The sequence below is a fragment of the Lolium rigidum genome, chromosome 7, assembly GCF_022539505.1.
Source record: "Lolium rigidum isolate FL_2022 chromosome 7, APGP_CSIRO_Lrig_0.1, whole genome shotgun sequence".
Classification (NCBI taxonomy): domain Eukaryota; kingdom Viridiplantae; phylum Streptophyta; class Magnoliopsida; order Poales; family Poaceae; genus Lolium; species Lolium rigidum.
Window position 1 is genome coordinate 313,143,341 of NC_061514.1, and position 25,798 is coordinate 313,169,138.

General features: G+C 41.5%; 2 protein-coding genes across 3 annotated transcripts in view; one reads left to right on the forward strand and one right to left on the reverse strand.

Annotated features, from left to right (window-relative positions):
- Positions 1-15,840, forward strand: part of LOC124678034 (polyubiquitin-like) — a 16,564-nt gene extending 724 nt beyond the window's left edge. Inside the window, exons 2-3 of the mRNA XM_047213974.1 lie at positions 4,389-4,401; positions 15,174-15,840. Of these exons, the coding sequence (XP_047069930.1) occupies positions 4,389-4,401; positions 15,174-15,840 (680 nt within the window). The remainder of the gene's footprint in view (positions 1-4,388; positions 4,402-15,173) is intronic.
- Positions 15,841-16,938: 1,098 nt separating this feature from the next.
- LOC124678033 (F-box/LRR-repeat protein At3g26922-like) lies at positions 16,939-22,542 on the reverse strand. Of its 2 annotated transcripts, none has more exons than XM_047213971.1 (3): positions 21,514-22,542; positions 21,258-21,401; positions 16,939-17,560 (listed from the first exon to the last, which is right to left on the reverse strand). In XM_047213971.1, exons 1-3 carry the CDS (start codon positions 22,540-22,542, stop codon positions 17,162-17,164), a joined length of 1,572 nt encoding a protein of 523 aa, XP_047069927.1. In that variant the 3' UTR covers positions 16,939-17,161. The 2 variants fall into 2 exon arrangements, with proteins under 2 accessions (XP_047069927.1, XP_047069928.1); XM_047213972.1 differs by lacking the exon at positions 16,939-17,560 and adding an exon at positions 18,767-18,835.
- Between the last annotated feature and the right edge of the window lie 3,256 nt (positions 22,543-25,798).

Sequence of the window (25,798 nt, forward strand, 5' to 3'; positions counted from 1 at the left end):
TCGGGATGGACAAATCCCACCTGTTGATCCATATGCCTCAGCCATACTTTCCGGATACTTAATCCCACCTTTATAGCCACCCATTTACGCAGTGGTGTTTGGTGTAATCAAAGTACCTTTCCGGTATAAGTGATTTACATGATCTCATGGTCATAAGGACTAGGTAACTATGTATCGAAAGCTTATAGCAAATAACTTAATGACGAGATCTTATGCTACGCTTAATTGGGTGTGTCCATTATATCATTCACACAATGACATAACCTTGTTATTAATAACATCCAATGTTCATGATTATGAAACTAATCATCCATTAATCAACAAGCTAGTTTAAGAGGCATACTAGGGACTTCTTGTTTGTCTACATATCACACATGTACTAATGTTTCGGTTAATACAATTCTAGCATGATATATAAACATTTATCATAAACATAAAGATATAAATAATAACCACTTTATTATTGCCTCTAGGGCATATCTCCTTCAGAAACATGTGCTATGCTATGATAATCCATGTAAATCCAAGCTAATTAGGACAAGGTGCGGGCACTATTAGTATACTATGCATGAGGCTTGCAACTTGTAGGATATAATTTACATAACTCATATGCTTTACTACCGTTGACAAAATTGTTTCTTGTTTTCAAAATAAAAGCTCTAGCACAAATATAGCAATCGATGCTTTCCTCTTTGAAGGACCATTCTTTTACTTTTATGTTGAGTCAGTTCACCTATTTCTCTCCACCTTAAGAAGCAAACACTTGTGTGAACTGTGCATTGATTCCTACATACTTGCATATTGCACTTGTTATATTACTCTATGTTGACAATATCCATGAGATATACATGTTACAAGTTGAAAGCAACCGCTGAAACTTTATCTTCCTTTGTGTTGCTTCAATACTTTCTACTTTGAATTATTGCTTTATGAGTTAACTCTTATGCAAGACTTATTGATGCTTGTCTTTAAGTACTATTCATGAAAAGTCTTTGCTTTATGATTCAGCTTGTTTACTCATGTCATTTACCATTGTTTCGATCGCTGCATTCATTACATGTGCTTACAATAATATGATCAAGATTATGTTGGTAGCATTGTCACTAAGAAATTATCTTTGTTATCGTTTACCTACTCGGACGAGTAGGAACTAAGCTTGGGGATGCTTGATACGTCTCAAACGTATCTATAATTTCTTATGTTCCATGCTACTTTTATGATGATACTCACATGTTTTATACACATTATATGTCATTATTATGCATTTTCCAGCACTAACCTATTAACGAGATGCCGAAGAGCCGCTTGTCGTTTGCTTGTTTTTGGTTTCGTAAATCCTAGTAAGGAAATATTCTCGAATTGGACGAAATCAAAGCCCGAGTTCCTATTTTTCCACGAAGCTTCCGTAACACCCGAGGAGATACGAAGTGGGGCCACGAGGTGGCGCCACACTAAGGCGGCGCGGCCAAGGGGGGGCCCGCGCCGCCCTGCTGTGTGGCCCCCTCGTGAGCCCCCCTGACCTAATTCCTTCGCCTACTTAAAGCCTTCGTCGCGAAACCCCCAGTACCGAGAGCCACGATACGAGAAAACATACTGAGACGCCGCCGCCGCCAATCCCATCTTGGGGGATTCTGGAGATCACCTCCGGCACCCTGCCGGAGAGGGGAATCATCTCCCGGAGGACTCTACACCGCCATGGTCGCCTCCGGATTGATGAGTGAGTAGTTCACCCCCGGACTATGGGTCCATAGCAGTAGCTAGATGGTTGTCTTCTCCCCATTGTGCTTCATTGTCCGATCTTGTGAGCTGCCTATCATGATCAAGATCATCTATCTGTAATGCTACATGTGTGTTTGTTGGGATCCGATGAATAGAGAATACTATGCTATGTTGATTATCAATCTATCTATGTGTTGTTTATGATCTTGCATGCTCTCCGTTGCTAGTAGAGGCTCTGGCCAAGTCATTGCTTGTAACTCCAAGAGGGAGTATTTATGCTCGATAGTGGGTTCATGTCTCCGTGAATCTGGGGGAGTGACAGCAACCTCTAAGATTATGGATGTGCTGTTGCCACTAGGGATAAAACATTGATGCTATGTTCGAGGATATAGTTATTGATTACATTACGCACCATACTTAATGCAATTGTCTGTTGTTTACAACTTAATACCGGAAGGGGTTCGGATGATAACCTGAAAGTGGACTTTTTAGGCATAGATGCATGCTCGGATAGCGGTCTATGTACTTTGTCGTAATGCCCAATTAAATCTCACAATACTCATCATGTCATGTATGTGCATTGTCATGCCCTCTCTATTTGTCAATTGCCCAACTGTAATTTGTTTACCCAATATGCTATTTCTTATGGGAGAGACACCTCTAGTGAACCGTGGACCCCGGTCCATTCTTTTACATCGAATACAATCTACCGCAATACTGTTTCTACTCGTTCTCTCGCAAACAATCATCATCCACACTATACATCTAATCCTTTGTTACCGCAAGCCGGTGAGATTGACAACCTCACTGTTTAGTTGGGGCAAAGTACTTTGGTTGTGTTGTGCAGGTTCCACGTTGGCGCCGGAATCCCTGGTGTTACGCCGCACTACACTCCGTCACCAACAACCTTCAACGTGCTTCTTGACTCCTACTGGTTCGATTAAACCTTGGTTTCTTACTGAGGGAAAACTTGCTGCTATACGACATCATACCTTCCTCTTGGGGTTCCCAACGGACGAGTGCTTTACCGTCACAAGGAAGCTACTACGCCCACGTCAACTACGCGCTAGCAGGCACTTGCCCCAAGGGAAGTACGGCATCCCCTAAAGCCTCTTTGTCGGTCAAACTCTTAGGCGGTTAAGCTGTAGCATGAGACCTTGCTCTGATACCAATTGAATGGACCGAATATGCGACTAGAGGGGGTGAATAGGAGCTAAAAATATTTTTATCCTTTTTCAATTTTTAGAGTGAAAGCGAAAATAAAGGTGGATACTATAAATGTAAAGTGATTCTAAATGATGCGATGCAAACAACAAGACAAAGTAAACGAGAGCAAGAGTAAATGAGCGGAACAACCAAGGGTGGTAGCGGAGTCGAGACGCGATATGTTTACCGTAGTTCCTTCAACAAGGGAAGTACGCCTCCGTTCAGGAGGTGTAGAACCACAAAGGTGTCACCTTATTCATCGTGAACCCCCCACAAAGGAGTATCCACCTCTCCACTATGCAAGGCCGGTCGAGGTGGCTAACCTCCACACAAGGTTGGGACAAACTCCACAAATGACAGAAGATCCCAACGACATCCCAAACTAGTCACAACAAGATCTCGCAAGAGATGCCCTCAAACAACAAGGATCCCAACTAAGGAGATCTAGGGTTTACAATTTCACAAAGGAAATGGATGGGGAACATGAAATTTCTTAGGTAGATGTGTAGACCTTGGCCTCCTCCTTCGATTCCTCAAGTTTGAGTTGATTTGGTTGGGTAGGGAGGGAGATCACGCGATTGAAGCTATGGATCTTGGGAGGAGCTAGAGAGAAAGTCCTTCGTGCAGTCAGATCTATCTTGAGAAGGAAGAAGACTCCCCCTATTTATAGCCCGTATGGCTAAATGGCCGTTTTTGTGCACGGGGGGGGGTGATCCGGCATTAGTACACCAGATGATCCGACCCACCGGATGATTCCGGGGCCTGGCCTTCAGAAGATTGGCCGGATGATCCGGCCTCCCCAAACAGAATATACTTTTTCCTGAAGGGAATATTCCTCTCGACCCCTGGTCCTTCGCGCAGTGACGGAAAGGAGAAGCGCACTAACGTGGGCCGGATGGTTTTTCCATCCGCCCCCAGAAATCCTGAAGTGGGAAGCGCACTGATGCGCCCGGCAGTAATAAACATCCAGGGGCAGATGTTTGTTCCATCCGCCCCAGCTGGTCCTTAGAAAAAGATCATCCAGGGGGCCGGATGATCCGACCATTGGGGATTGGATGATCCAAGGTAGAAAACCATAAGGATCTTGTTTTCTTCAGGAAAAACTACTCCACACCGAAATCACTAACACCCATTCACATATATCATCATGCCCAATGTAAAATCAGACACCAAGATACATATGGAAGGGTGGGTATAAATCCATGGTGCATAATATTGAACCTACACACCTAGGCACACATGGTAAAATTCTATTCGAGTGTTGTGATCAAACACACAAAACACTAGGGATAAGATTATGCTCTTTCACCCACCACTACACTTGCAGTCATCAAGCTATTTTATTGTACCATTGCCTCAACAATTTTAATGAAGTCTTGAAACGGTGTGAAGATACTAATATTGTCTTGAACTGGGAGAAATGTCACTTCATGGTACAAGAAGGGATAGTACTCGGTCACAAGATCTCAGGTATGGGCATAGAGGTTGATAAAGCAAAAAAAAATAGAAGCAATCGAAAGGCTACCACCTCCACGTGATGTAAAAGGTATAAGGAATTTCCTTGGTTATGCAGGTTTTTATAAAATATTCATTAAGAATTTCTCTAAAGTTACTAGGCCCTTAACTAATATTTTACAAAAGGATACTCGTTTTAACTTTGATGAAACTTGTTTCATTGCGTTTACCACTTTAAATCAAGACCTTCTAAATGCTCCTATCATTAAACCACCTAATTGGAGGAAACCTTTTGATCTACTTTTTGAAGATAGTAATTAATTCATTGTGGCTGTTCTTTGCCAACGTGATGGTGATGAACTCAATATCATTCATCATGATATTTGTACTCTTAATGAAGCTCAATGAAACTACCCAATGGCAAAGAAGGAACTCTTTGCAGTTGTCTTCTCTTGTGATAAATTTAAATCTTATATTATTGACTCGAAAGTTAGAGTGCATACTGATCGTGATAGATTGAAAGAAATTCTTGAAAGAACTAATGTTAAGCCTACAATGATTCGTTGAACTTTACTTTTACAACAGTTTGAGTTGTGGATAATGCAAAGGAAAGATAATCCACATAAGGTACCAAGTTCACTTGAAGAAATAATAGCACAAGAGAGGGTATCATCAATCTATATACCCCTAGGTACCATTCGACCTGAGACAAAAATTTCTAAAACTTTTTGTAATGGATTTAGCAATTTCTTGCGACCAACCATACACAGGGGAAGCGGAAAATAATGCAAAAGTTGAAGGGAAGTAAAATTCCCAAACTGGTTCCTTGAAGATCCGGTAAGTTAGTTGATTTCAATTTTGCTCATTTTTGTTTTCTAATCTTCCCGCACCAGTGGTCGTTAACCATACACTAAGTTTCTGTTTTTATTTCATTTTCGTGATAGGATGGTACGACCGGGTGGTAAGGCCAGACCATCCTGTATCGATGGTCATTAAACTTAGTGTTATCTTCGTTTTAGCGTTCATGTTTTGAAATATAAAAAAATATTTCTACCTCCTATTGAAAGCTACGAACTTTCGGTACGAGTAGGCCGTACGGGCGCGTCCTTCCTTTACCATATTTATGGGGGGTTTTACCGAAGTTTTTTGGATGGAAAATTCGATTGGAGTATCGGGTACGGGCGGACTGTATGTGCCGCACATGTACTAGTGGTCCTTAAAGTACCCAGATTTTCATTTTTGCCTCTTTTCTTTCCTAATTCGTTGGTATTCTTTTCTTGTGCGAATTTCTAACCAATATTACGAGTTTTTCTTATTCCTAAACCCTCATAAACTCTGCCAAAGAGGTTTCTTCTGTTCTCTTTGTGACAAACATATCTCATCTACACTACGTCCCTCTCGAAGAACCACGTGACCATGTCTCAACCATAGGAGATCTTACAAGCAAGGGAGATCAAGACCGGATCCCATGGGAGATCCTCGGTTCCTAGCAATGATGAAAAGAAGGTCATTGAAGAGAAGAAGAAGGAAGAACTTTGGTTAAATTAGTTGGGTTCAGAAGATGGGTTCAAGATGATGGAGATGATAAGGAAGGGCGCAAGGTATTCAGTCTTTTCACAGGCCAAGAAGATGATCACGAAGAAGTACACTTGACCCCTGAAGAAGATGGAGAATCCTTGCTACAGAAGCTGAAGTTAGATGGTGATGAGATTCAAGCCTTCGTCGATAACCTGGACCACTGTATCAAGAAAATGGAGGTAAAAGCCTCAGGATCTTCTAAGCATATTGACCTGCTGTGTCGTTATCTTGAGCATATGGACGAGAAGATAATAAAGGTATTGGAAGCAAATTGAGATTAATCTTCGTGCAATAAAAAATCAAGAGGAGATAACTAAAATACACAAGTTTTACAGTGCTCAAGCAGACAAAAATAAATGAGCAACGCAGGTCAGTATCATGCTCCTAGATGCAACAAACAAGAGTCTCTATGTCAGGCTCCGTGACGTAAGAGTTTCGCCTTCAAAGTAGAAGTACTACTGTCACAAGATATTATTTGATTCCACCTGGCTTGATTCCAAGTTTGGAGATATCTATAACACCTTGTAATCTATCTTCCATTTTTAGCATGTTACTTTCTTGCACGCATGTTAGCTTTAAATTCTAAAGTTTTGCATTAGTTGCATAATTAGCTCCCTCTGAGGACAGAAAGATTTATACCCAATAAATTTTCGAGCCATTATTATATTTGGAGTATTGTAAATTTTACGATTATTATATTTGATGTATGAATTAGGATGAGTAATATCTTGCTTGTACTTTGCGACGATTTTAGAGTCTTCCACACTGATAGTACTAGTCTAAGAAGAACTCTTGTTAGTACGTCACAATCATTAATTTGACTTCAACGAAAAAGAAGAGAGAACGAGAAAAGTCAAAGATTGCTTGAGTAAAAGTAGCTATGCAAGATTTGAGAATATGCTAAGCAAAGTGCTATAAAATTTATGAAGAAAGGTCTAAATTGAGAAAAAGTCCTAAGCATGTTGAATTTACCTCTCAATTTTAATTGATTGAACATGATGGTCCCATGACATGCTAATAATTGTTCTTCATTTAAACTATTAGTACAATGTTGTGGAAGCCTGTAAGTCATTTGAGATGTGGAAGTGTGATAGAACTCATGGCATGGTTCTATATCTGATATTATAATTGCGCTTCAAATGCCTCATGTATTTTAATGACTCGAGCTTCATGAACCTGATGACCTTGTCCATTAAGATGATGTCTTTCTTGGGGAAGTTGATGAGTGCATTTTTGAAGCATATTTACCTTATGTTTTTTTGCATAAGTAGTGATAGGATTTTAGTATTTTACGGCGCTCGTGCGCATCTTTTATGCTTGTTTCCATAGGATCCCAAATATCGAAGGTATTGATGAACATATCATTTCGAGCTATCATATTGGACATAAATATGATATTTTAAAGTGATAAAATTCATTTAAATGATTTTCCACGCATATGGGTGAAAAGGGCATCGCGAGAGGAGGCTCTAGTGGATTTAACGACCATCGATACGGGCAGGACCCGCCCGTACCACGTTCTCATACCATGTGGCACTGACTCCGCCTCGTCTAATACTTTCAACACGCGAATATGGATTTGAGATTCGAGATTCAGAGCCACCAGATTTCACAGAAACCTCACCTCTAGAAGGGATCTAGCCTGAGGGGGAACCATCCTTGCCGCTATGCGGATCATTGGAAGACAAGACATCATCCCCTTCAGCAACCGCTGTATCTTCATCACTGTCTCCATTCTCATCTAATCTTGTTGTAATTCCAATTGCTATTTTGGATTTGCACTTATATGCATCCGTATACCCGTAACCATTTCATATGCTTATGATGATATTTTTGATTGCTTCCATGAGTGAGTAATTTACCTTGTTCTTGGAAGATGGATAAACCCTAGCAATATTATGATATGAAATAAATATGATTTATAACTTTGATTTATGGTTGTGTGTTAGTTTTATGTCTAGATATTATGTGAAGCCGACCATGTAATATTTTCCTTTGGGACTAGAGAGAGAATTACCTTTGGACATGTGGTAGTATGTACGGTGCTAGGTGACATAACGTATCAACATGCTATTTATGTGGGCAAGGGGGATAAGGAGAGATTCACAAATCTCACATCAATATTCATGGGGAACCCTTAATTATGAGGCTCGGGTGGCTTGCTTACGATCATCATAGTGGTTATTCAGGATGAACTAAGAGATGCCTCTATGTGATCATATTTGTATGGAACTTTCCCACACACATTATGAAGGAAGACATAGATTTATCCTAATCATGAGTAATGCCAATGCTAGAGGTGGATCCTACATTCTCCGAGAACATTTTGCCTTACTGAACATTCATTACCATTTACATCTCAATTGTCTTTTTTTCGTTTACTTTACTTTTCAGTCATTACTTTACACACCAAACAAACTTTGTTTAACCACTCTTACTTTAAATCAATGGAAGCTTATAAGTATCCTTTGCTAGATAGTGACGAGGGGCATAAAGATCTTAACCAAATAGCTTTCCGTGGTTCAATACTCTTACTTATGAAACTAGCTACAATATACCTCTGCACTTGCAGTCATCACTGTGAGCAACGCCACTAGAGTTGCTATGATGAATTCTTCTCTGGCGACGGTTGTGGCTCACAGGGGAGTGACGCCGACATGAAATTCGCCACCGCCGTGGTTGAGGATTGGAGAGAGGCCATTTTTGCTATAGAGAGTTGTTGCGTTTTTGTCTCGAAGCGGGAAATACGTGGTTCGATGTGGGGATGCATATCTGATGGTGTGGTTAACTCCAACGTATGGTGCACGAGGCGGGGGATAGTTTGCATATATTCTCCGGGACGATCACCAGGGCCCAAAATGATTCTGCCAAAGCAAATCGTCATCTATAGTTCTTCTAAACGATACGAGTCTAAGCCAGTCCTAGATTCCTCCTTTTCTTCTATATGCAGTCATGTCGACCACCAAATGGGTTATCCCAAACTAGAAAAGCGATGCTCCTCTCTTATAACCTCTTGTCACCTTTCTAGAAAAACATAGTAGCCACCTCCACATCTGCCTTCATCATACATCAGTTCCCCCTCCTTCGGTTGTCTTGCCATCGCTGGGAGGGGTGAGGAACCCGATATAAGAGTGGACTTTTTGATAAAAGTAGTGTCTTTAATAGATTATTATGTTTGGATATTGGTAGCCTCCTTGGCCTCCACATCGGAGATGGCATCTTCTATAATATGTGATCTTCAGCCCTCCATTTGATGACAAGATCTTCTTCCTGATGCCAATGGAGGTTTTAGAAGACTAATTTTCTCTATGTATGATCATTTAGATTTTGCTTCGCCAGATCGATTTTGAATACGTTATCGATCATGATGATCCATACTCTCGGCTCTCCCAACAATGACTAGGTTGTTCCATGATTGTGTTGTGTGTGTAGTCTTAGAATCGAGGCTCAAAATTATGGGAGAACCGTGGTCTATGGTTTGGCATCTATATCATTTTTCTTGGGCTACCTTCAGAAAAGTAGATTATATCTTAAAAAAGAGAAGAGTTTGAAGATTTTAAGATTATCCAGCCACGTTGACTAGGTTGCTCGCTTTATTTTCTTTGCAATACTTTTGTTGGTACTTTTGCCAAATGTTGGTATTATACTTTACTGGACGGGTCGTGTGGTGGTCTTAGAAATTGCGGCTCAAAATTGTGGGAGAACCCTCAATCCATGGTTTTGCATCTATGCTATTTTTGTTGGGTTGCCTTAAGAAAAGTAGAAGATTGAGGCTAGGAAAAAAGGAGCCTAAAGATCTCTAATTTTTTCTCTCTTTTTTAGACTTTATCCTGTAATCGCTAGAGACAATTCATGTATCTGTGCCTTGTATTATTCGCTACTATAAGTATGTCACTATTTTGATTGTACAAAAACCCAACATATATGCAAAAACCCAACATATATGCCGCGATGATGCACCGTTTTCTTCTTGGATGCATCGTATTTTGGAGATTCTGTATTTCAGGTGTTATCTTGGTGGTGGTTGTATTGTTGTTGCTAAGCCTAGGATGCTATAGCGGAACTTTTGTTTCTTAGTTTTTTTTTTTGCTGTGCGTATCCGTACTGCCATTAGGGTGTGGCGTTGTTGCAGAGGCTAGGTGTAATTGATATCTTTTAATATTAATATATTCTCTTTATCGAAAAAAATGCCGCGATGATGGCGAATTGGAAAAAAACACTGGGTTTTTTAAACTGAAAACACTGTAGAAATTGGCAGGGCTCCAAATATTTTTCCCCTGGAAACCTTCCAAACCAGTCGCGCGCGGGGTCTATTTTCACACGTTCGCGCCCTACGAGCGTCCAAAAGAAACATTCGTTTAGCCCAAACTCGTCCTGGATACACAAGGAAAGAATCAGGAAAGCAAGATCTCGAGGAGGCAACCGATTGGACCCTATAAAATCTATCCCAAACCGGCGAACCCTAACTCTCTCCTTCCGATCTACCTGGGCTCTCCGGCCGCGCGCCGAACGCCCGCCCGCTTATCCTAGCGACAAGCATCAGATCTCGTCTGACTTCAAGGTACGTATGGTGCTGGGTGCTGCTGTTTTTGCCCATATTCATCTACTATCGCCTTCATATTCATGCATGCATGGTTTAGTCTCGTCGCATTCATAATCATATGATCTGTTAGATCGTAGGATTGTTTAGAACTGTAGATGACGAATGTTACTAATAGCTCCATCTAAAAATAGGTGTTTTAGTTTTGTCCAGATATACATCTTATAGTTGTAGATATATCCGTATTTACAAAAGGTTGAGACATCTTTTTTAGAGAAATAGGGGGCATGCCCCCCGGTTCCAATATATTGAAACCAGATACAACAGTCTACAGCATTTCGGAGGAATATAACATTACAAACCAACAACACTTGCAGAACCAAAACACAACACAGGTTTAAAGCACTAGCGAGACAATACACGACAGCCGAGCACCAGAAGAAGGCAGGTTCAGACCCAGCCCATCACAAATCACTGACGATACATAACCTGGAAGAACGCTCCATCCCCCACCAGGACCAAGTCATTTGCCTCAAGGGTCCTTGCCAAATCTTCTGCTGTCATTAGCATTGGTCCAGAGCCTCTCGAAGTGTTCCTGTCACAAACCTCCAGATTTGTTCTAGCCTTTTTCTGCGGAATTACCCAGGATCCGGCCACAAGATCAGTGGTGGCATTCTGGCCACTCCTTCCAACTTGTTCATCATACACAACAGCCCTTCATTTTCCTCTTTCTTCAGCAAAATTTTCCACTGAGCACAGTTGCATACCAAGCGTCTCCACAAAGCCTGCATGCCAAACCATTGAACCCTATTGAAAACATGGTCATTTCTGGTAATCCAGATAGTTCTCAAAACAGCAGCAAAAATCAAATTGCACTTCTTATATTTCTTTCTATCATTCCACAAAGCAGCAACATCATGCATGCTTGAAATATGCAAATCAACACCCAAAGCATCCAAAGTCCCTCTCCAAAAGTTAGCAGCAACCACACAGTCAAAAAACAAATGTTGGCAAGACTCTAACTCATTACAAAAAACACACGTCAGATCATCAACATTTTGCCTTTTAACCAGGTTGTCTCTAGTGAGAAGCTTATTATGAGAGAGCAACCAGAGAAAAAAGTGTATTTTTGGAGGCACTTCGACTTTCCAAACACAATGTATGTCAACAGTTTGAATCCCACCAAAATTAACCACAGCATATAAGGATTTAACACTATAAACCCCATTTGCTTCCCACTTCCAAATCAAACAATCATTAGAATCATCCAAAAGGATAGTTTGTGCAATTTGCTGAATTTCCAACCATTGCAACATTAAATTGTGGTCAAAACACCTTCTAAAAGTCATTTTCAAAGAAACACCATCCCAAAGATCAGCAATAGTTTTATTTTGCTCATTTAACAGGAAATATACTTCCCAGAATTGAATAGCTAAAGAGCAAGACCCAAACCAATGGTCTTCCCAGAACTTAACAGTTCTACCATTTCCAACTTTCCACATATATCCCATTTTAGCAGCCTTGGCAGCCCAAAGCACCCCTTTCCAAAAGGGAGAAGCCCCATTAGCAGAACAAGAAAAAAGATTAGGGTTACTCACATTATATTTACTATCTACTATCTGTTTCCAAACTTTGTTATCATCCAAGTGGTATCTTTTGATCCAGGAAGCTAAAAGGCATATGTTCATCTCTGATAAATCAGGGATACCCAAACCTCCATACTCCTTCTTTCTAGTGACCAAACCCCAATTAGCTAAATGGTATTTATGGTGCCCCTCATAATTATCCCACAGACAGTGAGCCATCTGAGAATTAATAAGAGTAATGGCCCATTTGGGGAACTTGATCACACTAAGCAGATAAATGGGAATACTGGCCAAAACACTCCTAACCAACTCTAATTTGGCAGCATGGTTTAGAAGTTTTCCTCTCCAGCCAGCAGCTTTTTTAATGATTTTATCAACAACAGGTTGAATATCCTCTTTTTTAAGCTTGCAGTGGTGCAGAGGAACCCCAAGATACTGCAAGGGAAATTCACCCAACTTGCAACTCAGAGATTGTGCAAAAAGGTGTGCATCACTTTCAAGCACATTAATAGGAACTAGATCACACTTATGAAAATTAATCCTCATTCCAGACATATGTTCAAAACAAGCCAAAATCCATTTTAAGTTAATGGCAGAAGTTAAGCTTTTTTCAAGGAAGAGTAAGGTGTCATCAGCATATTGCATACTAATGATACCCCCCCTTCCCAGGCCTTGCATAAGCCCAGCTATCTTACCTCCAGAAGCAGCTTTATAAAGGATTTTAGAAAACACATCAGCCATGAAATTGAAAAGAATAGGTGAAATAGGATCCCCTTGCCTTACACCCCTGCTAGTAAGGAAGAAATTACTATTGCAATCATTGATCCTAACACCAACAGAACCATTATATAATAAACCTTCAATAATCATCATCCACTTGGGGCTAAAGCCCCTCAACCTCATGACTTTCAAAAGAAAATCTCTATCAACTCTATCATAAGCCTTTTCATAGTCAAGTTTAAAAATAAAACCACTTTTTCCACTATGAACAGCATCATGAATAACTTCATGGGCAGATACCACACTCTCAAGTATATATCTCCCTTTAATAAAGGCAGTCTGATTAGGAGAAATAAGTTTCTCACTTACCACACCCAACCTATTGGTAGCACATTTAGAGAAAATTTTGAAACTGCAGTTTGTCAAAGCAATAGGTCTGAATTTCTGTATAGTTACAGCATCAGTCTCCTTTGGAATCAGAGTCAAAAGAGAAAAATTTAGTCTAAAGAGATCAAGTTTTCCCTCATTCCACTCCTTCACCATAGCCATGAAATCAGCTCTAATGAGCTCCCAAAAGTGTTGATAAAAGAGGAAAGAAAAACCATCAGGACCAGGAGCACCTTCAGCATAAGAACCAAAAATAGCTTCCTTTATCTCTTTCTCAGAAAAAGGAGCATCAAGCATCTCATTATGATTCTGTGACACCATATCCTCTGGGTCCCAGAAATCATCTACTATATCTACATCAAGACAAGGCTCTTTGCAAAACAAAGCCTTATAATAATTAACAGCAATGTCCAGCATACCTTTGTTGTCATCCACCATCCCCTCTTCCCCTTGCAAATGGGAAATTTGTTTCTTCCTTCTCCTCTGATTAGCTACAGAATGGAAATAGGAAGTATTACGATCACCTTCCAAAATATATCTTTCTCTAGACCTTTGTCTAGCCTTAATCTCTTCATTACTCCAAATATTGGTAAGCTCAATAGAAATATCTTTCATCCTTTTCTTAGAAGCAGGGGATAAACACTGTGTTTCAGCAATAATATCAAGCAGATCATATTCATCAACCAACTTTTGTTTATTCTTCCTTTGAGCAGATTCAATATTCGCAGCCCAACCTTTTAAGCCTTTTCTAGTATTTCTAATTTTAAAATTCCATCTGTCAATAGATTTATGGAGATAACAAGGGGCTTGCCAAAATTTGGCAACCACCTGGTCAAAACCCTCAATGTTAAGCCACCACTTCTCAAATCTAAATTGCTTATTAACAGGAATTTTCAAAGCCCTAGTGTCCACCACCAGAGGAGTATGATCACTACCAACCCTAGCTTTGGAGGCTAAGCTACTAGCAGGGAAAAGAGAATCCCAGCAAGTAGTCACAAACACTCTATCAAGAAGAGCCATAACCAAATTATCTTGATTATTAGCCCAAGAGAATTGCCTACTAGGATTCTTAATCTCCATCAAATTAAATTTATTAACCCAATCATTAAAGAGATTAGCCCAATGTTGGTTGATGTTTCCAGTGTTTTTCTCACACCTTTCTCTAATGAGATTGAAATCACCACCAACCAGGGTAGGACCATTCCAACAAGCCATAATATTATGCAACTCATTAATAAAGTCTATTTTGTGTTCCTCATAAGCAGACCCATACACAGCAATCACTCTCCAAACGACATTATCATTTTTTGCTTTGATGTGTACAGATACACAATAGGTTGAGACATCTATTTTTAGACGGAGGGAGTATAAGAGTTCAACATCTCACAGATAAAATTGTTCATCTAGGGACTGTAGATGTACTACCTATTGGAATTTTTAACGTTTTTCTGCTGTGCGTTGCCAAAATAGTAGACTTGATGAAAGAACGTGCTGTTAATTTTAGTTGGTGGTGGAAATCAAGGGATGCATATACAATCTGTTTTTCAATTAGATTGATATACATTGTCGCAACACTGAAGAGTGCACCAGGCCACCAGCTAGCTCCTGTAACTTTAGTCTTCTCGCTGATTTGGCGATTGCATTTGTCGATTCTATTTTAGTAAAAAAATATTGATCAGTTCGTTGAGAACTGCATATTCTCTTCATGTATCAGACTAAAGTTATAAAGTTACAGCAGCTATATAGAATTGTAAAAGCTGAGTGAACCACGTACTTTTTTAATGATTCCTCAAGGCTTAATTGTGCATGCTAAGATCGATTAGTGCGATACCATGTTCTGCCTCTACTAGTATTGAGATGACGGGTTTCTTGCTTGTATACCTGCATGTTGGAATTGTTGACGCTACTGTTCTGTAATAATAACTTCATAAAAGCTAGACGAAACTAAAATTCGGTGATGTTTGTTGTGCTCACTCACACAGGATGCATCTGTATGTGAAGAGCCCCACCGGCAGGACAATCTGCCTCAGGGTCCAGCCATCAGATACCTTGTATACTGTCAAGGCAAAGATTCAGGAACAACACCGCCGTTTCTTTGATGGAGTGCAACTAGAGGACAACCTTACATTGGCTGATTATGGCATCCAGCACCAGACTACGATTGACCTCCAAGAAAACATGCAAATCTATATAATGGAGACGGGAGCAGGCAAGATGATCACCCTCGAGGTTGACAGCTTGGATACTATTGACGAGGTGAAGACCAAGATTCAAGATAAGGAGGGCTTTCCCAAGGGTCAGCAGTGCCTCATCTTTGCCAACAAGCAGCTGGAGGACGATGACACCTTGGCAGACCTCAACATTATTAAGGAGTCCACTCTTCTCCTTGTCCTCCACCCTGTCAACCCAGGAGGTAAGATGCCCATCTACGTGCAGTGTTTAGATGGAAAGACCATCACTCTTGATGTAGAGGGATCAGACACCATCGCCAATGTCAAGATGATGATCTATCGGGTGGACGGCACTCGCCCCATACAGCAACGCCTCATCTTTTGTGCCAAGCAGCTGGAGGACGGTCGCACCCTGGCAGACTATAACATTCAGAGGGAATCTACCCTCCATTTGATGCTCTGTCTTTGTGGTTGTTGAGATGGATTGCCATGCCCATTCAACGTCTCGCCGAGTATTGTTTTAGTCCTTTTTTTATGTCCAACAGTTGCGTCTCATCACTGAACTATTGTTGCAGTCTTGTTTCTTTGAAGTAGCGGTGTGCTATCAGTTAAACTATCATATACTCCCTCCGGTCTCTTTAAATTTGACTCATTTAGTACAACTATGTACTAAATTTGAGTCAATTAAAAAAGAACGGAGGAAGTATCATTCTAGGCCTTTGTAGTTTTTCATCATCATTAAAAAAATGGGTGAGATGTTTTATAACAGAGTCCCTGGGTCTGCCTTTGGACGCCTTTCTTCTCAATCAATGAAGCAGCCAGACTTTTTGCATCTGTTAAAAGAAAAAGCAGCCACGAAAGCGTGTAGCTTTTCTTCTATATATCCCTCTCAGTTTGTCGCTGTGCTATATCAAAACTATTGGTAGTAGGAGCTGCATACATCACTGCACTTCCACTTGACACCTATTTAAACGGCTCATCTCACCGCTACCTTATCCTATTTTCATACTTCTATCGCTCCATCCCCATATGGGTGGAGAACCCGTCGCTGTCTCAGTTGTGATACCAGAGGCTCTAGGAAAGTCGGAGGAGAGAGCACTCATCTTGGAGTGGGCTTACTACTTATATGCTTTCATCAGTTATCCTCTCCGCACTTGGCTACCCAACAGTTATCCTCTCTGCACTTGGCTACCCAGCGTTAAATGTCGCCACCACTCCAGGCTTTGCCCCAGCCATGTCCGCTGAAGTCCTCGGTTTGATGGTCCAGTACATTGCCAGCTCCAGTTGTGAGCGACAATGAAGATTGACTAAAGCGAGCACAAGGGAGCAGGTGGCTACACGGACAAGAGGTAGAGGAGGTTCTTGCCGACCTCAAACATGGCAGCACATTGGTAGATCAGATTGAAGCAGAGAAAGAGCAGGATGGAGCGCATTTCAACCGTGAGTGTATTTCACTCTCATCATGACAAAACAGCTGACCACAGAGTGCTATATCACAAACGACAGGATGCACAACCCATAACTAGCAAGGAATGTCTGTGCTCTATCACACACGACAGGATGCACAACCCATAACTAGCAAGGAATGTCTTTAAAGAGCATAGCTAGGAAATATACGATCACAGGTTACAGGGCAAGCAGGATGTCAGTTAATTAGTAGCTTATGTCATCTCATGTTCCCACCAGACGTCAAGCCACAAAGTAGACAAAGACACATTAGCAAGTAGTAACAGAAGATACCACACTTGATGCTCCAGTTTGCACCCAAAAAACTATCCACTTCCCCACGAAATCATATCTCACTCTGACCTCTGCTTCCGAGAAACCTCTGCTACCGAGAAAGGGTCATGAAAGGAAAAATCTGCCCCATCCTTAAACTTCCAAAGTTCACCTCCTGCAGGGCCCTTGTTCCGAAGGACAAGCGTGATGCAGGCCGTGTTTTTAGAACACTTCTCTACTTTGGAACGCGCCTTGTCTGTCGAAAACGGTGTGGACTTTGGATTGGCCATCGCAACCACTACGGTCCTCACCACCCGTGCGGTCCGAAAGAAGTACTCCAGGAAGGCAACCTCGCCTGGGTCCCCTCTGAACTCACGGATACTCATCGTGTTGATGCGCAAGATGACATTTATAATGGGGCCAGACTCCTCCCAGAAGTTGAGGGCGAGGTTATCACTGGGCTGATCACATCTTTTGCTCTACAAAAAATGACTAAATTAGCCAATAGTTCAGAAAGCATCTGAGGGCGGTGGGATGACATGGTGAATAAAGAAAGCCTGAAATTATGTCATAGAACACATGCTATACAGTCTACTCTTATATTCACATGCAGTTACTTAGCCTAGCCTTCGTAAGTAAATACACGAATCACATTTCCAATCGAAGAAAACATAAAGAGCTCCAATGCTAAATTGCTAACTGAATAGACAGATAATGCAAATAAACATGAAACCGCAATGAATCAAATTTGCTGCAAGATCAAAACAAACAATTCAAGTAAAGCGTAGAGGAAATAAGTAACAATGTAAGCAAAGCATGGATAAGCTAAGATAAATTGGTAAATAGCTTCCATTAGCTGTCTGGAAAAAAATTAGAAATGGCAATATTATTATCAGAGTCCTTTTCTGTTAGCAAATAGAGCATTTTTGCAGCTAGGCTTCAGAATCTACACTTTATACATTGCTAGTGCTCAACACTATGCACTGCAAATTATACTGGTCAATATCTATATGCTGGGTCTGATTTGTAGGAGAAGTGACAAGTCTATATTTCCATGGATGAAAGTAACAGAATTTACTAATTACCAAATAGCCTAGTGGTGCAGAGAAAAAAGCAAGAATGGTGTATGCGCTAAACAAGACTCACGGTCATTATTCCATAACAAATTTGATGTAAAGTCTGCAAAGCTCTGAAGTCTTAACCACATCTGACCAGATATGTTCTTTAGTACGAATTTCCAGAAGTAAGCTACGACAGCCTATTTTTTCTAGTTTTCTACTCCCTCTGTTCCATAATAAGTGTCTTGATTTGAATTAAAACCAGGACACTTAATATGGATAGGAGGGAGTACATTAGTTGGGAATAAGTCCCCAAGGTCCTTATATGGCAAAACTAGACTATATATTATTATGGTAAACCAATACCAGAATGGCCTAAAGAACCGTCAACATAAATGTGCTAGTTACCTACCATATGGAACTTTCACAAGTTTGTAATAAGCAACACCTAGCTCATTCAAAACTTTGCAACAAAAAACAGCTGCGTGCACCACTTTGATGCAGAGGCAGGGGCCATGCTCCCAATTTCGATTTTTTTTTTTTTTTTGCACTTAGCTCATGTGAACACAGTGAGAAATACTATAACAAGAAAATCAGGATAAATGAAGAAGCTTGCCCAGCATTCACAAGCCAGACCACTGTGTACAAGAGGCAAAATTAGCCTAGTCATCCAGACTGCTAGTCTCATCACCTTGACTTAACAAGAGGCAAAATTACTTAAACTAGCTTTCCCAGCATCCACAAACCAAAAGACCAAAAAGAAGTGTCACCATAGCTGACTAGAAAAATCTATGCAATCAACCACACCCAGAGAACTGTGTCCAGGGAATAGCATGCAAGAAATGCAAAAGCAGAAATGTAAAAGCAAGAAATTTCAGGTGTGGGCTATAACCACCACTTAACAATTATTTAATCGGAGACAGCAACCTGAAATTGTGCCATTAGTCTAGTAGCATCAATTTGGTATGAGTGGTGTGCCGTATAGACATCCAAATAAACTGTAGGCGGCAAATGTGATAGTTTATTATGTGTAAGTTTAATCGGTTTGAGATAAAGCACGCCAGCCATTGGCATGATCCATAGCACAAACACTGGTAGCCAGTACACAATGGGAAGCACTACAAGAAGTCTGTAGGTAGCAGAAATCAATATAATAGCATAACAATATTACTATGGCACACCAAAATTTCGATAGCAACACAAACAGATGAACCTGCAACCCCAATAATATTGGTTGCGTATTCTAGTCTGTGGATAGAAATGACCCAATGGCTGACAATAATGGCAGCGCTTGGCTTTTTAGCTACAATTGGTCAAGAATGTATTACTTCTGTTCCATATTAACTGTCGCGGATTCGTCTAGGTACGCACATATCTAGACGCGTTTTAGTGTGTAGATACATGTGAATCTAGACAAATCTGCAACAGTAAAAATGGAACAGAGGCAGTATATGATAATTGGTCAAGTATGCCAAGTCATATTGCTGAAATTATCATCACCTTATTTTGTTATATATATTGGCAGGCAATTACTTAGCCTAGCCTTCGGAAGTAAATACACGACTCACATTTCACAGTAGAAGAAAGCAAAATGCATAAAGAGCTCCAATGATAAATTGGTAACTGAATAGACACATCGATGCAAAATAAACAGGAAATTGCAAGCAATGGAATCTTCTGCAAGATCAAAACAAAAATTTCAAGTGAAGTGTAGAGAAAATTGGTAAGAGTGTAAGCAAAGCATGGATAAGCTAAGATAAATTGGTAAATAACTTCCATTAGCTTTCTGGAAAAAAAAGTTAGAACTATTATCAGTCCTTTTCTGTGAGGGACTTAGAGCATTTTGGAAGCTAAGCTTCAGAATCTACACTTTATGCATAGCTAACTGCTCAACACTACGTACTGCAGAACTATTATCAGTCCTTTTCTGTGAGGGACTTAGAGCATTTTGGAAGCTAAGCTTCAGAATCTACACTTTATGCATAGCTAACTGCTCAACACTACGTACTGCAAACTGTACTGGTCAATATCTAAATGCTGGATCCGATTTGTAGGAGAAGTGTCAAGTCTATATTTCCATGGATGAAAGTAGCAGAATGTATTAATTACCAAATAGCCTAATGGTGCAGAGAAAAAAGCAAGAATGATGTATCAGCTAAAACAAGACTCATGATTATTATTCCATGGAAAATGAGATGAAAAGTCTGCAAAGCTCTGTCCGCAATGGGCTTCTTAAGTCTTAACCACATTTGACCAGATATATTCTTTAGTACGAATTTCCAGAAGTGAGCTACGACAGCCTGTTTCTAGTTTTCTACATTAGGTGGGAATAAGTCCCCAAGGTCCTGATATGGAAGAACTAGAGTCATAATACCTGAACAGCCTAAAAACTGTCGACATAAATGTGCTAGTTTACCTACCATATGCAACTTTCCCAAGTTTGTAATAAGCAATGAATGTCTGTTACAGTACCATAGCACTGAACAACAGTAGTTGCTCATACGAACACAGTGAGAAACACTATAGCAAGAAAATCAGGATAAGTAAAGAAGCAAAGCACTATAAATAAAAAAATCCTTTTGCTCAAGAAATCCTTCATAATTATAATATGTATTCTAGTAATATGTAGCATGTTGTAGAGAAGACATGATTGATGAGAATAAATGGCAAGGCACGGCATTTAACCTATAACTGGATACATATGTAGATGATTCCAATCTCACATTAGAAGAAAACAAAAGGACAATAAAGAGCTTCAACGATCAATCGATAACTGAATTGACACATCAATGCAAATAAGTCAGGGAACTGCAAGCAATAAAATCTGTTGCAAGGCCATAACAATATTTTGGTAAGAATGCAACAAAAGCATAAATGGCAATGCATGGTCACATATGTCACGCTTCATAACTGGCTAGTCTCATCACCTTGACTTAACAAGAGGAAAAATTACTTAAACTAGCTTTCCCAGCATTCACAAACCAAAAGACCAAAAAGAAGTGTCACCATAGCTGACTAGAAAGATCCATGCAAATGAACCACACCCAGAGAACTGTGTACAGGGAATAGCATGTGCAGGAAAAGTAAAAGCAGAACATGAATCGGTGACAGCAATTACCATGATATGCAGTCTCTCGGCGTTGGGGAAGCACCTGAGGAAGGTAGGCACCTTCCTGACATCACTGTGAACTCCAAAACGCACATTGAAACTCAGAACCTTGACGCTTGTGAGCATGGTACTTGCGCTCGTCCTTATCCCAGGCTGAAATTCGCCCAATTCAAGATTGAAGAATCACACATTGAGTCATCAGTTCAGTTGGACATAACTGCTAACCGAACAAGTGGAAAGAGTTGAGACGGGGGGTGTACCATACCATGATGACGGTGTCTCGGATCTCCAGGACCTGACCTGGTTCCAAGTATCCCAAAACGCGCAGCTTGGGGGCATCGGCTATCCTGAGTTTGGTGTACAAGCCACGAGCAGCATTGGGGGATGATCGATACATGACGAGGCGCTCGAGGAGTGGAGCCTTGACCACTTGGATGTGCTCGATGCTCGACATGGAAATTTGCACGCACCGTAGGCTGTCGCTGACGATGCGGAGACGCATTTCCTCCATGCATCCCAGGATGTTGAGGATCTCCAGCACGGGGCTCCTGGCGACGAGGCATTCGACGTCGCCGCGCTTCATGAAGACGCAGCAGATGCCGAGCTCGCGGAGGTGGGGAAAGGAGGCGCCGCGCAGCACGGCCGTGTCGGGCAACTTCCACTGGCCGAGGTAGAGGCGGGTGAGGGTGGCGATGCTGAAGAGCGCGGCGGGGAGGGGCAGGTCGCGCGGCCACGGGCGGTTGACGAGCACGAGGTCCTCGACGCCCTTGTCGGCGAGGAGCTGGAGCCAGCGCGCGAGCTGGGGGCGGTAGAGGCTCATGTTGGTGCAGACGAGGCGGACGCAGTGGACGGGCCCCGGGTGCGCCTCGAGGATGTGGGAGACGGCGGCGGTGATGGCGGGCGAGTTGGCCGGCGTCAAGGGCCAGCGGTGGCCTTTGGGGAGGAGGTGGGCGTCGTGGAGGAGGAGGGGCGTGGAGAGCCAGAGCGGGCGCCAGCGGGAGGAGAGGACGGCGGTGCGGGCGGCGTCCTTGACGGGGAGGCGGGAGACGATGCCGCGCAGGAGCTCGCGGGGGAGGGTGCTGAGGCGGTCGACGGCGCTGGAGTGGTCGTCGGCGAGGGCGAGGGGTGGGGGGAGGCGCGGGCAGTCGTAGATGGGGAAATCGGGGAGGTTGGTGTAGATGAGCCGTAGCATGAACTCCATGGTTTGGTCCAGCTCGTGAGGATCAGCGCCCTGGAGCCGTGCCGCGGCCGCCGTCGCTGGGTCGACGTTGGTGAACGGTGTCCGGCCGGCCATGGTCGCCGGAGACTGCGAGGGTTTGGGGTTTCTGTGAGTGTCCGAGTGTGGAGGCGGATAGTCGGCTGTGTGGTGGACCTAACCTAGGGTTTCGTTGTTTGGTTGGGCCAGATTCCGACATATGTTGCTCGCGGGCCACTTTGGTTCTTTCTTTTTTGTTTTCGAGATACCCACTTGGTGCACATGCTCATCAGTGCTCCCTCTACTTTTAGATTTTTTAAAAATTTAAACCTCACATTTCTATTTCTTTAAAAATTATAACCATAAATATGTAGATAGATATGTATAGTAGGCTACGCAAAAAAGTTTCGGTAAAAAATACTTTTGATTTTGAGAAATACAAAATAAATAGATTTCTAACAAAAATATATACTATTTTAATAATATTGTACTACCATTTGCTGTCACAATTTGTCTTTTTTATATTTTTCAAAATGCAACGTACTTTTTAACGGGACTTTTTTTGCATACTCCCACACTATACATATCTATCTATATATTTAACATCATAATTTCTAGAAACATAGAAGTGTGAGGTTTTAAAATTTCGAAAATCTGAAATTGGAGGGAGCAGTGGTCCCATGTGTCAATGTCAACACCCGGATTTTTAAGTCCAGATGCCTATTATGACATTCCTCGCAATCCCAGGAATATTGTTTTTGCGAGACATAATAGATTGATATCACAGAACATCATTCGTTACAACACATAATTGTCTTTCAACAAAGGATCACATGATCCATTCTCATTACAATAATAGTTGATTTATTGATCAATTACAAAACACATAGCGGAAGCGAAGTAGCGGTTGTGGTCCATCTATTCCACAGGCAACTGTTGACGTCAGGAGTGGTCCTAGTTGTCGTAGACGTCCTGCTGTCTTTCTTCCTGGTTCTGATACTCCTCTTCATAGTCTGGCCATTTGAATAGCCAGGGATAAAGCCATGAGTACTTTAAAGTACTCGCAAACTAATACTAATGTAAGTACTATCAACTATGGTAAGGGGGTGCTAAGCTCTAGTTTCATTTGCATAAAGCCAGTTTTATTTCACAAGCACTTTAGTAAACAAAGCCTCTTTATTTGCCTAACTTAACTCAAGTGAGAACATTAGTGTCATTCCCACAACTCTGTTGCGATTCAAAATCAAAGTCACCTTTCAAACTCAAGTCACAAGTCACCATTCATATTTTGGAAAAGTTCTGATGACGGAGCAGTATGGCCTTTCCAACTGTCCATGACCGCGGACGCGGCTATTCGAATAGGTTTACACTCTATAGAGGTCGTACACTTGTGCCACAATAATTGCAATAGTCCGTCAGGGGTAACTGTCCCTGATTTATCGTACGCAGTATGCGAACTACCAATCCTAACCTTTCATTTACATACCCTAGTATAGGCACCTCTCCCCATGAGCTTGGCCTCCCAGTGAAGACAAACCGTCAGCCCGGGAACTGCACAGGACTTGGCCGGACAATTCACCTCATTTCACATCATTTCACTTTCAACGGAGGCAGCCTCGGCATAACCCCTATGATGCTTGTTCAGAGGGAACCCATACTAAAATACATAAGTTTCCAGTTAAGCCCTACCCAGATTCAGGTATTGTGGGGATACTCAAGAATTGGAATGGTATCGCATCCGAACCCAACCATCAGTTTTTGGTAAGTTTCACCAAGTCATTCACAAGTCATATTCACCTTCAAAATCTTTCAATAGAATGACTCATCATTCCAAGGTTTTCAAAGTCATTGGTTTTCACAAGTTCCCATCTAGAGTAGACACTATTGATCTTAGCACTAGCAACTATTCATGAGGGGTGCTAACTAGCTTATATCTTTCTAGGCTAAGTGTGATGCTCTTGTACTACTCCACATCTAGACCAAGTGAATCATGAATCAAAAATAAACTTTGATAAATAAAACAAAAAGCTTGTAAGGTAAAAACTTGGGATAGGGTCATTAAGCATAAGTAATATGTAATGGTGCCTTGCTCCATGAGAGCTTTGCACATGGGAACTTTGCAAGAGTGTTAGCTTGCCTTGGTTGAGGTGGTGGTCAAAGTTCTCTTCTCCTTCCTCTGGGTAGAAGACCTCCTCCTCCTGATAGTCTCCGGTACTAGCGTCTATAAACGAATACAAGGATGAAATCACCAAACAACACTTAAGTAGACTTAATTAGCCATAATGGCTCACACAAGATGATCTAGCATCATCCTAATCCATACTCAACCTTAGACTAGGGTTTCTTCTTAGGTTTTGGAAAACAACTCCCCTTATTGAAATGTGGATTAGGGTTTCTCTTTAGTTTGGGAGAAATAATTTCCTCTCATTGAACATGGTTAAGATTTAATTTCCTCAATTCATAAAGGTGAGATCATGTTGACCAAGGTCAATACTTCACATTTACCATTTGAGAAAAATGATTTAAATGAGGTTCTATACCTCATGTAATTTAAATCCTATTTGATTTAAGATCCTCAAGTTAGCAAGTATGAGACCAAGCAACAAGGGTCATCAAATTTCTTCATACTACTTGGGAAGATGATTTAAATGAGGTGCTACACCTCATAGATTTGAAAACCTAAATTTGGAATTGATTTAAATGGGCTGGTATTGACTACATAGCCAATTTTTGAATCTAGCCCATGATCATGCACACAACTAAGTCATGTTTTTGCATAATCAATTAACAATGTGAAAAGTGATTTATGAGAGTTGGAATCAACTCAATATCACTTAGGGTTGATTTTTAATAATTGTTTGAAAACTTAAAAGTCTCTGCCTTGTTATTTTTTCAACTTTAATTCTACACAAGATCTAGGGTTGAAACTAGTGGGGTTAGATAGATAATTTCACAGGCTTTCCAACCATATGAAATTCACTAAAAATGGCCAAGTAGATCTGGAGATATTTGAAATCTAGCAAGGTACCAGTAAGCAACTTAAAGGAAAAACATTAAAACGAAATTCAAATTCAAACGGGGGCGGGAAACGAAGTGGGCCGGCCCAGCTGCTGCCCGGGCCTGGCGTGCATGGCGCATGCACGTCGGGCACGCGCGGAGCGCGCAGATCGTCGGATGACGATCCGACGGCGCTGGGCCGTCGTCTTCCTCCCGATGCTGCAAGCTTGCGGCGGCGCTAGCGCTCACCTTCGGGCACGGTTTCCGGCGAGGTTTGGTGCGTTCGGCGAGGATTTCCAAGGGCTACAAGAGGGTGTAGGTGTTGGAGGCTGAGGTGGCGAGAAATGGGGCGGCGTTG

Excerpts from the sequence above, each read along its gene's own strand:
- LOC124678033 (XM_047213971.1), bottom strand. The coding sequence starts at position 22,542 with ATGGCCGGCCGGACACCGTTCACCAACGTCGACCCAGCGACGGCGGCC. Across the intron at positions 21,402-21,513 it reads TCCGAGACACCGTCATCATG|CCTGGGATAAGGACGAGCGC; the intron begins GTATGGTACACC and ends GGCGAATTTCAG. Across the intron at positions 17,561-21,257 it reads CCGAGAGACTGCATATCATG|AGCAAAAGATGTGATCAGCC; the intron begins GTAATTGCTGTC and ends CATTTTTTGTAG.